Raw genomic sequence first — 12,790 nt, forward strand, 5'->3', positions numbered from 1 at the left:
TTCCAGCCCCATACTTTATATCCTCACTACAGTTCTGGGCAAAAAGTGCTCCGGTGGCCTTTGGGCAGGAGTCCCTGCATCTCACTATCTGAGTTCATGGCTGCTGGTGACGGAGCCGATATTCTGCTGTGGGGCTGCAGTAAGCTAGTAGTCGCCCAGGAGGCCTGGTTTTACTTCTTTTCCGTAACAGAAAAGGGCGTGAAGATGAGTACAAGTCACAACTTTACTGCAGTTACAGATTAACGTCCCCATGCACAGAAGCCAGCACAAAATCACAGACCGAGGGTCTTGATTCGTACAAAAGAAACTGTGACACCATGTCTCCCACCTCTCAGCTCTGACTCTCACATCAAAATGCCAGCTAGGGCCTTTTCCTCCTCCTGCCAAGTACTTGCTAATTCTTCTCGGCAAGCAGTGCATAAAGACACGGAATAGGTGAATATACACTACATATATATACACTATAGCCCACAGCTTGATTTAAAACACGTATGCTGCACCTTGTACGCTACAGAGGATGCAAATGCTTTTTCTTTTTCTCCAAATTAGACTTCGTTTATCCCAGAAAAGTCTAGATTTTATAATCTTCATTTAGCCAAAGCTATCATAAAGGATAAATTCATACCTTTAAATACTTTCACTATCAACCAAAAAAGGATAAACTTAAATGAACAAAGAATTGTACGCAAGAAACTAGGAAGAAACCAGAGAAAAATACAAAAAGCAGGATGAAAGAATTAATAAAGATAAAAGTAGAAACAAATTAATCAAATAGATTAACAAGGAGGGGGAGGGTGTAGCTCAAGTCCTAGAGCACATGCTTAGCATGCACAAGGTCCTGGGTTCAACCCCCAGTACCTCCATTAAAAAAAAATAGTAGTAAGTAAATAAAAATTAACCTAATTACCTTCCCCACCAAAGAAAACTAAAAAAAACCAAATCAAACAAAAAAAACACAGTGTTTAAAAAAAAAAAAGATTAACAGCAGAATTGACAAACTAATCCAACTGGGGCTTTGCGTCCATGGAATGTGGAGTGACCGACTCTATTCTGAATTCGAAGATTACACGTCGTAATTATGCTGATACCAGTTTGTATGCGTGCCAACCAGTGCATAAACTAGGAAAACGTCTGAAAAGACAAACAGCAAAACGCTGGGAGGGTTTTTTCCCAAGGAATGAGATTTAACATATTTATTTTCTTCTTTTTACTTCACCGTATTTTCCAAACCTTCTCTAATGATTACATAACTATATCAGAAAAAACAAGCTATTGTTTTAAGACACCAAATTATTTCTCACTGACACATGTACTTAATGTATCGCCAACAGAAATATCAACGAGACAGATGAGGGATTGAGGGGGGACCTTAAGAAGGTTGCCTGAAAGATTAAACATTTTACAACTAACGGCAGGGGGACGTATCCCACAGACATGCAATCTTAATGTAGAGCCACCAATGAACCACCTACAGCTCACGTGGGCACCTGGCTAGTGCTGCTGATGGAACTGCTTCCACACTGTGAATAAAATGCTGTGAGCTCAGAACACAGACAACGATAAAAACTCAACACTGCCCACCACTCAGAGCAGGCAGCCCAGAGCCACAATCAGGTTGTAACTGACTCTTCTTAAGGTGGATGAAACATGAGGAGAAATCCCCCGGGGGTTCCTGGCATAATTTGTTTTTTAAAACAGTGATAACGCCTGAAATAAGGTGGGAAGATGTCTTTAACCTCACTCACCAAGGGACCCCTGAGTCACAGACCCAGAGCCTAGAGGAGATGGGAGGTTGGAAGCCACCTGTCCACACCTCCCCAGCACTGCTGTGTGACTATCACACAGTTACCTGCCATCTTCACCAAGGAACAAAGCTCCAGACTGATGAAAGGATTATTTTTCAAAATGAAAGTAAGCAGTCATGTATTTGACCTGGGGTTGGAGAAGAGCTTTCCAAGAGAAAAACAGAAGGGAAAAAGAAGGAAAAGACCAGACTTGAAAGACCCAGCAACCTGACACCAGGTGTTGGCAAGGGGTAGGGGGCGTGCGAACTGATTTGCTGGTGGGAGCACGCCGCGGTGACACTTGTGGACGCCAACCTGGCCAAGCGTATTCAGAACCATCTTTAAAATGGCCATGCTCTGACATCTAGTAAGTCAACGTCTAGGAATTTTTCCTAAAGAAATCATCAGAGAGGGATTATTTTAAAAAGGATTCACACTATGGAAAGACTGGAAAAGAATATAAACGTTCAACAACAGGTGACCAGTGAAGTTCTATTCACACAACAGAGCACCATCTGGCCTTCAAAATCATGTGTGGAAGAACAGTTCATGATCAGGATGTGCTCTGAAAACATCAAACTTTTGAAAAGTTAGTAATATGTACGACTCAAAAAATTGTTTTTAAGGGGGAGGGTATAGCTCAGTGGTAAAGCATAGGCTTAGCACGTACGGGGTCCTGGGTTCAATCCCCAGTATCAGCATTAAAAACTAACTAAATAAATAAATAAACTTAATTACCTCTCCCCAGCCCCTCAAAAAGTTATTTTTAACTCATGGGATAGACACACACATATATTTGGAAGAAAACACTGAAACAGTGGTTATATTATTACTTGGTTGGGAAACCTGGGGTAATTTTAATTTCCTGTTCCTAGGAGCGCAAAGTATACTAACCGATAGACCTGGATGGCTCTCATTCTTTGAAATTCTGCTTATTGCCACCTCTTCCAAGAAGTCCTCCTACACTGCACTGCCCTCCTTTATCCATGTTATTCTGGGTGTCCCCCCGGGGCACTGGACTCTGGGCTGTCTTCCATGACGTCCTTTATCCCTACCTGGGACTCACGATACCCCCACTGCATGTTCTACAGCTTCCAGTCAGAAATAGGGGTGCTTCAATTCTGCAACCCCAATCCATCTGGACTCTGACGGATCTTGGGGCCAGAATGCTGGATTATGAATGGAATTGAGCAAATGATTCCCTGTGCTCTGTGACTACAGGTCCAGGGGGGTCATGCTGACAAGGATGAGCAAAGAGCAAGCCCCTTACCTTGGCCAGCAGGCTTGAAACATGCTTGACCTCACCGCGAGCCTTCAGCAGCTCCTGTTTGAGCTCGGAGCAGGACTGCTCCAACTGCTCCTTCTCCGCCCGAGCTACTCTCAGCATCTCCTGAACCTCGCAGCCCTCAGCTGTCTGCCCCGGGGGACCGGTCTCCACCGCGCTCTGCTTCTCCTTCTCCAGGTGCGCCTTCAAGGACCCATTCTCCACCTTGAGCCCTTCCAGGGCGGCGCGGCACTCCTCCAGGGTCGTGGCCATGGCGCCGCCGTCCCGCCGCTGCAGCTCCAGGAAGGCGCTCAGGCGCCCGTTCTCCTCTTTCAGGCGCTTCACCATCTCCAGGGCCGCCCGGTGCTCCTCCTCCGCCTTGCGCAGGCTGCACGTCAGCTGCTGCTGGATGCTGAGCAGCTTCTCGCGCTCGAAGCGGCCCTGCTCCAGGATCTCCGTGCACTTCTGCTCCAGCTCCAGGATCTTCCCCTCCTGCGCGCCGGGCTCCTCGCCCCTCGCCCGCTCCTGCAGGAGGGCGATCAGCTTCTCGTTCTCCTGGCTGAGCTGCTCCGCCCGCTCTCGGTGCTGCTGGAAGGACGTCTCCAGCAGCGCCTTCTCGTCCACCAGCTTCTCGTTCTCGGCCGTCAGCTCCTGCAGCATCTGCTGCTGGTCCGACAGCTCCTGCAGCGTGGCCTGCAGCTCCTCCGCGGTGCTGTGCTGGTTCTCTTCCATCCTGTGGATCTTCTCCGTCAGGGACGCCAGGGACAGCTCGCTCGCGGTGTTCGGGGACCCGCCGGCCGCGGAGCACGCGGGGCTCTTGAACAGGCTCCCGGCGGGGGACAGGGGCCCGCTGGGGGCGTCGGCGGGGATGTGCTCGAAGTCCGAGGCATCCGGGGACAAGGAGGCCTTGGTAACATCGCTGCTGGAGGAGCCCGAGGTCCGCAGCGCGCCTCCCTGCGTGTTCCTTTGCTCCGCGTCACTGTCACCGGTTGACTCGATGCCCGCTGGGCTCCCGCAGCTCGACTCCTGGGTGATGGACGTCGGGCAGCTGCTGTCCCCGGCGTGACTCGCGGCCCCCTCCGAGTGAGGGGAGTGCTCCAAGTACGCCAGCTTCTCCTTCAAGGCCCGGTTCTCCTCCTGCAGCTCGGCCAGCGCCTCCTCGGAGCTCCTGTTCTTCTCCAGCGCCCGGACCAGGGCTTCCGCGCCTGCCGCCGCCCCCGCCGGCGCGCCCGCGCTCTGCGCCCGCCGCTCCCCCCAGCTCTTCAGCTCGCTCCGAAGCCTGTTGATCTCGCTGTCCTTCTCCTTGGCCTCTGCCAGGAGCTCGCGCACCTGGGACTCGAGCACGGCCTTCTCCGCGCCCTCCTGCTCCTGCCGGGGCCGCGCGGGGGCGGCCCGCGCGTGCTTGGTTGGGGTGGGCGCGCTGGAGGACGTCGGGCTGGACGCCGACTTCCTCGGGTTGGCGGCGCCGCGCGGCGCCGTCCTCTCTCTCGGCACACTTACGGAAAGTTCTCGAGGGGTGGGGATGCCTGTCCGCTTGCTTGCTGCCGCAGCCCCTAAAGACACAGAAGCAGAAGTGAACGAAACGCAGCGAGCACTTTAATGAATGAAACCCAGTGACAACAGCTCACAGGCACAGGGGCCAGAGCGGCTGCTGCCCCTCCTCCAGCTCTCCCCCCACACCCAGGTAACCATGCCGCTCCGACGGGGGTTCCTAGACCCGCCCCAGCCCTGTACTGGGGGAAGCTGACCCCAAGCCGAGCTGCTCAGCACAACCCCACCCCAGCCGTGGCCGCTGGTCCACGGCGTGGCACGCCCTCCGTGAAGGTCAGTGAAACTCAAGGAGCAGCTTCCTGGGCGAGCTTCCGAAACATACTGGACGCGGGAGAGGGTCGGGTAGGTCTGGGGACGGCTGGCAATCACCACGGCAAGAGGGAGGTGAGGACGCAGGGGAGAGGGAAGGTCACCGAGGTCTCGGCGCGCCGTGGGCCCCAGCCGGCCTTCCCAGGCCTCCCTTCCTCAGCCACCGTGAGCCGGGCTCTCTGTAACCCGCGATGTAGCACCTCTGAACTGAGAGTCCCGGCAACGGAACAACAGCCTTTCAACAAAACACAGGATCACTGTGACTCCCTAAACAAACGCTCCAAAAAAAGGACCAGCAGCCTATCTTGACTGAGTGCAGATTTGATGAAGAAATCAGAAGACCCCAATAATACTCTGGGGAGATGGATCTGATCCAGTGACCTAGGGGTTTGTTTTTTCTTTTTTAATTGAAATACAGTTACAATATGTCAATCTCTGGCATGCAGCACAACGTCCCAGTCATGCATACACATACATATATTCATTTTCATATTCTTTTCCATGAAAGGTTATTACAAGATACTGAATACAGTTCCCTGAGCTACACAGAAGAAATTTGTTTTTTTAATCTATTTTCATATATAGTGATCAACCTTTGTAAGTCTCAAATTCCCAAACTTACGGTTTTTAACATCAGTGGGAATGCTGCGATCATGTATATTCATAGAGGAACAAGAACGCATGGCACACGGGCCCAGGATTCACATCGGCTGAATGGCTTTAAATGTTAAAACAGATTCGTATCACATGGAGAAAAGATACAGAACTTAGAATGGGAAATGTAAGGTAAGGAATTATTTCTTCTTTTCATCTACACTACTATAATTATTTTTAATCTTCATTTATGCTATATCTTTAGTTTTCATTTATACTGTTTACTATGGATAATGTCAAAAAAATTCTAGGGGTGAAAACCCAGACAGCCATCTCCCAAATGCTCTAGAAGTGAAACCCACCTCAGAGGATAAAGTATATGATGAAAAATCTGGACCTCTTTTACTAACTCGAAGGCCACGTGATGAATGAAGGCTGACGGCAGTAACCTGCCTGACAGTGCACCATGGGTTGGAGGCCTCTAAGGAAGGGGCAGGGGGCAGGGACGTGTCCACAGACTGGCGGAGGCCCCAGTGCGAGGAGGCAGAAGCAGAAACCACCGTGGAGAAGGGGCTCCAAACCACTGCCAAGACAGCTCCTGGGACATGAGCAACTGCATCTCCAAGCATCCCGGAACCCGAGGGGATGACGGGAAGGTGGGTCGTGTCCCCTGCTAAGTGTCCAGCAGCCAAGTGCTTCTGAAACTTTGACACAATCAAGGCTAAGCTGTCACATTCACATAGAGGAACGCGATGGTCTTTAAGTTGACTTTCTCAAGTTAAGCTGCCGGAAAGCTGGGAGTCCCGTGACACTCATGTAACGCGGGCAGGTGTCCCGGTGGCCCGCCCACGTCAGTCTGAACGCTCGAAGAAGAAAAGATGTGTTTCGTGATTCTTGTCAAATGAAGATGAAAATCACTCAGCAGTAAAACGTTTTCGTAACACCAGCCCCGAGAGAGGAGGAATCTTTGCAAGGACCGGAATGCAAACTGGAAGGAGACTGCGGTCTCACCACACCTCTGGTGGGAAGAGGCCAGGCCGAGAGCCCACGACTGTCACAGAGGCATCAGCGTTCCGAATGATGCCACCGAAGTGAAGGCTCCTTTTCGGTCTCGTGTTGGTTTTGAAGACGGGAAGGCTCACAGTGGACGGGAGACCAGCTCTGCCCTCAGTCCCAGCGACAGCGAAACCCCCTCCTTTCCCGGACACACCTGTCTGTCCTCCACTCGGGTGTGACCGAGCCTTACCTAAACCACCAGGAATCCGTTCCCAACAAACCACAGCACACTGACGCAGCACATCCAGGGGTGGATTACGAAGCACCCCGTCCGGCTGGGCTGTCGCTACCTCTCTCCTTTTCTCTCCAAGGGCCCTAGCCACCTTCTCATCACCTGAAGTTCAGTGTAACTGTCTTCTCTCCTCTAAAAAGTCCTTGCCACTTTCGGACACATTGTTTCAGAAACTGTAATTAGCAGAGGTTACGCTGAGAAAGTTGCTAAAATTCATAATCAGACCAAGCCAAGGTAGTGGCTCACTCCCCCATCTGTGCCCAGACACGCCCGGCATGGGCACTGGTGGGGGCGTCGTACAGCTGACAACATAGCCAGCTGGAGGGGTGCCACCTCGCAGTCTCCAGTTCTGAGTTCAGGAAGCATCACTGCAGAGCACGACGTCTTGGGCGTGCTCCCTAACCTGGCGCAGCCTGGCAAGGGCGACAGGGGTGGCGGGAAGTCTGGGGGAGGGGACAAGGATTGGCTCAGCCGACACCTTGACTTTTTCTGTCTCCTTCCCGTCCTGACAGATGGTCACTTATTGCCACCATTCCCAACAGCAAGAAATTAAAGCAAGCTCCACCTAATACTGGCACTTCTTAAAAGCATGTTGGGATCTGCTACATTTTGCAATGCCAAGTGAAGAATGACATTCGACTGTGGCTGACCACAGGTGCATCAGACTATGTGCTCGCAGAGACACGCGCGAGGCAGGAAGAGAGGATACTGACACCAGATGAGCGTGAAGCTGGCCAGACGGTAATCTTCCTGTTTCTTTTTAAAAGTTTACATTTATGCAATAAAGAAAAAAAAAACCAGGAGGGGAATATCATAACAATATACAAGAAGAGAAGTGGGTGGGAAAAAATTAATCTTTTCAGAGAACAAAAAGCATGTCTGAAATAACGATAGTGCGATCATTTAAATCATCGATCAGGTGCCTCTTTGAGGCAGTAATTCTCATGAGCTGAAAATAAAATATTTTCAGTCCCTTTCTGATCTCATCTCGTGCAGAGAATGTGCTACGGGGCTGTTCTGCCTGACGTGCAGGGGTGACGGGAATGCGGCGTCCTGAGGTAAAGGATTCATCTTTCATTTACTCTCCAAGGACTCTGAGACGTATGCGGCGGTTCACACAACTGCCGCCCCGCGGCCTAAACACAAGGAGACTTGCCTGTTCTGTTTCTAGAAATCTAGACTAGGTTGTTCTTTCCTACCAGGCTTCACGTACTTTTTCTCAGAAAGTTCCAATAATTTCCTCGTCGTCAAATGTGGCCTCCCGTGCGTTTCATCCCTCTTGAGAGGCACTTTCCACATCTGACATGGGCACCCGCTGTTTCTCAGGTTCCCCCATTCGAGGAACCCTGGGAACATCTATGAAACTTTCTCCCCCTTTCTTGTTGTAAACAACCAGTCGGTCACTCAAACCTATTAACGGTTTCTGGAAGTGTTTCCGTATCTTTCCTTTCCTTTCAGTTTGAACCTGGTCTAAGTCCTCAGAACGTTCCGTCTAAATCTCTGAAACGTTGTCACGACTCTTCCTTGATTTCAGCTTCCTCCACCTTTGCCACGTTCAGGATCGACACCCCTTAAATAACTCACTTTTCTGCTCCAGAATCTGTACGTATTTCTTCTCGTCCTGTTGTGTCAGTGGCAAACTTCTTCCCTTGGCTTCAAGGTCACGACAGTACTCACCTTCGGGGTGTTCCTGGTCTCCACCCCTACTGAACTCCAGTCAGTATCCCTCCCCAGTGCCCGCAATACACCTGCGAAGTGTTGAAACATCATCCTGTTTCCAATGAACCCTTCTGACTGTGCTTAATCCTCTTCCGTTTAAGAAAGCACCTGAATCCACGTCTCCCTGCAGCGCCTCTGACTCACCTCTTCCCCACAACCAGCTGTGCGCACTGCTGTCTTCGTTTCCTCCCCACCCCCTCGTCTGCCCACTCCCACGGCTCAGCCAAAGCACTGCTGAGCCAGCGATGACCTCCACGTGCCCAGCGCAGCGCACGTCCCCAGTCCTCGCGGCACAGCTGGAACCATACCCTCCTTCCTCATACGTGCCTCTGATGTCGCACTGACCTAGCTTCCTCCTCCCTCAGCAGACACCCCGTCTGGTTCCTCCCCTCTCCACTCTCTGCATGTTAGCATTCTTCAGATCTACACCTGGGGCCTTTTTTCTTCTCTTATTACAAGTATTTTCTGATGAGTCTACCCAATCCCACGATCTTAAATCCCACCTCTACACGGTTGGCTCCCAAGTTTACTCTCAGACACGGACCTCTCCTCTGTGCAACGTCTGAGTATCACACTACTCACCTGATAAGCATAAGTGAATTATCACAAAAATATCTCCAACCACATAAAAGGGAGAAAGGAAGGCTAGGAAAGTGTGAGCAGAACGTGCAAAGGCCCTGGGCTGCTGGGAGCGGACTAGAGAAGAAGGCGGCTAACTTACATTTAAAGTACTAAGAAGGCTAATTTAAGTTAAAGCACTTGAGGAAGGTCTCACTGATTGAGGTTCAAGGTGACACACATCCATGAAAACGAGACCAGGATGCTACGAAAAAAGAATAAAGATAATGCAAGAAAAAGCTCTCAAAAAGACATTTGTCAAATTAAAAGATTCAGTGGAAAGAATGGAGTGTAAAATTAAGGACCTCTCTCAATATGCAGAACAAGATGGAAACAAGGTGAAAACAGAAAAGATAAACACAGAGGGCCAATCCAGGAGCTTGAACAACCAACTGACAGAAGTCTCAGAGCTGCAGACCAGTGGAAACAGAGCAGAGGGAACGATCACCTGACGCAAGACAACTCCACAAAGCTGAAGAACATGAGTCTCCAGAATTCATGTCAAACAAAACAAACAGAACAAGAGCCACGTGGAGGTGGAGACATCGTCTCTGAAGTTTCAGAACGCCAAGAATGAAAGGGGTGTGACCTGAGGAGGAGACTGGCACCGTCATGTACCAGCGATACCGAACTCTAAAAGACAACAAAGCAAACGCCTTCAGAGTTCTGTGGGAAAATGATCTTCGACCAAGAGCTCTACACCCAATCTAACTATAAATCAATCACAGAGGTAGAAAACACATTTCCAAACATGCAAAGACTTGCAAAATTAAACTGCCCACACCCTTTCTGAGGGAGTTATTTGAGGATGTGCGCCAGCAAAACAAGGAAGGAAACCAAAGAGAAGAGGATGAGGGATCCAGGATGCACGGCCCTGTCAGAGGAAAGCAGTCGAGGCAAGTCTCAAGAAGGGATCGATGGAGCAGGTCCGGAGAACAAGTCCACGCTGGGCTGGGAGGACAAAGTGCCTCAGGAGGGAAGTTTCTTTAACAGAACACCTCATTGGATGAAGAGTATGAAAAAAAAAATGAGGATGTAATAAAAACAGTGAAAAAAACCCCATAAAACCATAAAAACAAAAAGCTGCCTGAGAAAGGTAACCAGATCATAGTACATGACTTGACTCTGCATAGATGTAGTCACGACCAAAACACAAAGAGGGGAGACTATTTTACAGAACACTGGAATATTGTCATCCTTGCTAGCAAAAAAAAAAAAAAAAAAGTTAAAGACAGATGAAAGAAACTGGGTCGTGGAAAACAAGGAGCAGAGAGCTGGCAGTGACGAGTATACAGCCTCATCCTACAAATGCGGAGTCAAAGGTACTACATACAGTTGATGAAACAAGAAATGAAGATGAAATACATTATTAACATAGGTAACCAAGAAAGGAACTAAAAAGAGTGTTATTATGACACTGGGAGGAGGTGAAAGGTTATGAGTTAAATCCTCATCTGTCATAGCAGGAGTCAAAAAATGTCTAAATTTGAAAAATAAACAGCGTTGTCGGGAGAATGAGAAGACAAGCCACAGACTGGGAGAAAATATTTGCAAAAGACTCGTCGGATCAAGGACTGTTATCCAAAATGGACAAAGAACTGAACAATAAGAAATGAACCACCTGATTAAAACTGGGCAAACTATCTGGACACTTCACCAAGGAAGATAATACAGATGGCAAACAAGCACACGAAGAGATGCTCAACATCACGTGTCACTAGGGAATGAAAAACTAAAGCGAGACAGCACTGCCCACCTATCAGAATTGCTAAAACCCCAAATGCTGACAACAGCAAATGCTGGTGAGGAAGTGGAACAACAGGAGCTCATCCTTTGCTGGTGGGAATGCAAAGCGGTGCAGCCACTTGGGAAGACAGTTTGGCGGTTTCTTACGAAACTGAACACACTCTTGCCAAATAACCCAGCAATTACACTCCTTGGTATTTACTCAAAAGAGTTGAAAACTTACGTCCACACAAAAACCTGCATATGGATAGTGACTGCAGATTTAAGTGTAGCTGCCGAAACTTGGAAGCAGCCAAGATGTCCTTCAGTGGGGGAGTGGATAAACTGTGGTCCATCAGCCAATGGAACAGTAATCAGTGCTAAAAAGAAATGAGCTATCAGGCCACGAAAAGACCCAGAAGAACCTTAAATGCATGCAACTAAGAGAAAGGAGCCGAGGTGAAACTATACTACACGAAGTTCTGGAAAATGCAAAACTATGGAGACAGTAAAAAGATCAGTGACTGCCCAGGTCTGAAGGGATGATGGATATAGGTCACCAGACATCTGTCTACACCCAGAGAAGCCACAGACACCAAGAACGAACCCTGCTGTGAACTCCAGGCCCCGGGGGGACCACGGTGGGTCAGAGTGGGTTCCACTCTGGCAGGGGTGTCCATAGTGGGTGAGGGCAGAGGGTACATGGGAGCTCTCGGTACTTTCTGCTCCATTTTGCTGGGAACCTAAAACTGCTCTAAAAGTCTATCTTAAACATCAAAGCAGCAGAAGCATGATGAAACGGTACCTTCGAGATGCAGGACAAGAGGTGGGAGGTGAGGGGCCGCAGGGGCCAAGCTTTTTGTAACGAGGGCTTGCTCCATTTCATTTTTTTGTTTTAAACCTGTGCACCTACCCCTCTGTTAACAGGGTTTAAGAACAAGAAATGAGAATGTCTGCGGAAACCGCGCGGCAGTGGGTAGTCAACGGTCAGTTAGTTTTACAGGCAGCACCGATCCTTTGGACTTGGAACAAACGAGATAAAAGAAAAAAGGATGAGAAAAGCCAGCCATAAGGAACTGAGTCTGTTATCAGACCTCGGGCCCCGCCTTGCCTGGGGCGCTTGGTAATTTTTTCCACAGCTGGACTGCCTTTTGGAGCGTCTCAATGGAATGTTTTCTAGAGATTCGTACATACCGCTCAGTAAAGTTAATGGAAACCCTCTTTGCAAAACAAACAGTTTTCATGCAAAAAACCACAGAAGAATCCCACACACACAGGCGAACCAGACCACGTGCTCACTTTATTTCCTGCATTAAAGGTAACCGGCAGGGTCCACGCTCGGAGATGGTCTTTGTCACAGGTGAGTGTTTTCTGTCTCTTCATTTTACATTTTTTTACCCCGGAATGCAGAATTAATTTTGCTCATGTCCCACCTGCTTAGCAACTTGGGTGAGAGTTTAAAACACTTGTGAATCTGCGTTCTTCTCCCCAAATCCTCACCCTGGACCGCGGCCACCATGAACAGCACCCCAGCATGAAGGGGCTTCTGAACAAAGGCCCTGGACACACAGAAGGGGCTCTGGCCTGGGGAGGACACAGGGACTGCTGTGGGCTGGGTGACAGGCAGGGCAGGGCGGGAGACAGAGCAGCACTGTCTGGACAGAGACAGCAGTAACAGTCTGACCAGCTTCAAATGCAGGTGGCCCCAACAGCCCCTGCGCTCAGGCAGCTCCAGAAGCCAAAATGCAAGCCGGCGCTGGAAGGGCAGCTCCCGGGGTGCCGCTGCCGCGCAGAAAGCGGGCAGGACACTTGCTAGTTTCCACTGAAACTGATGTGGCCAGAGGAGCGGCCGGGCCCGGAATCCGCTCTGCACGCTGCGGGAGCCTCCTGGTCCATTGTGCGGGTCAAATGAAATCCTCTCTGCCTAACCCGAGAGCC

At 49.8% G+C, this 12,790-nt stretch overlaps 1 protein-coding gene across 9 annotated transcripts in view; it reads right to left on the reverse strand.

The window, feature by feature from the left end:
• SPECC1 (sperm antigen with calponin homology and coiled-coil domains 1) overlaps positions 1-12,790 on the reverse strand; it is a 188,715-nt gene that overhangs the window by 68,524 nt on the left and 107,401 nt on the right. For all 9 annotated transcript variants that reach the window (XM_064495322.1, XM_064495324.1, XM_064495319.1 and 6 more), the window contains one exon: positions 3,055-4,601. In XM_064495322.1, the coding sequence (XP_064351392.1) occupies positions 3,055-4,601 (1,547 nt within the window). The remainder of the gene's footprint in view (positions 1-3,054; positions 4,602-12,790) is intronic.

Source organism: Camelus dromedarius, chromosome 16, assembly GCF_036321535.1.
Source record: "Camelus dromedarius isolate mCamDro1 chromosome 16, mCamDro1.pat, whole genome shotgun sequence".
Taxonomy (NCBI): domain Eukaryota; kingdom Metazoa; phylum Chordata; class Mammalia; order Artiodactyla; family Camelidae; genus Camelus; species Camelus dromedarius.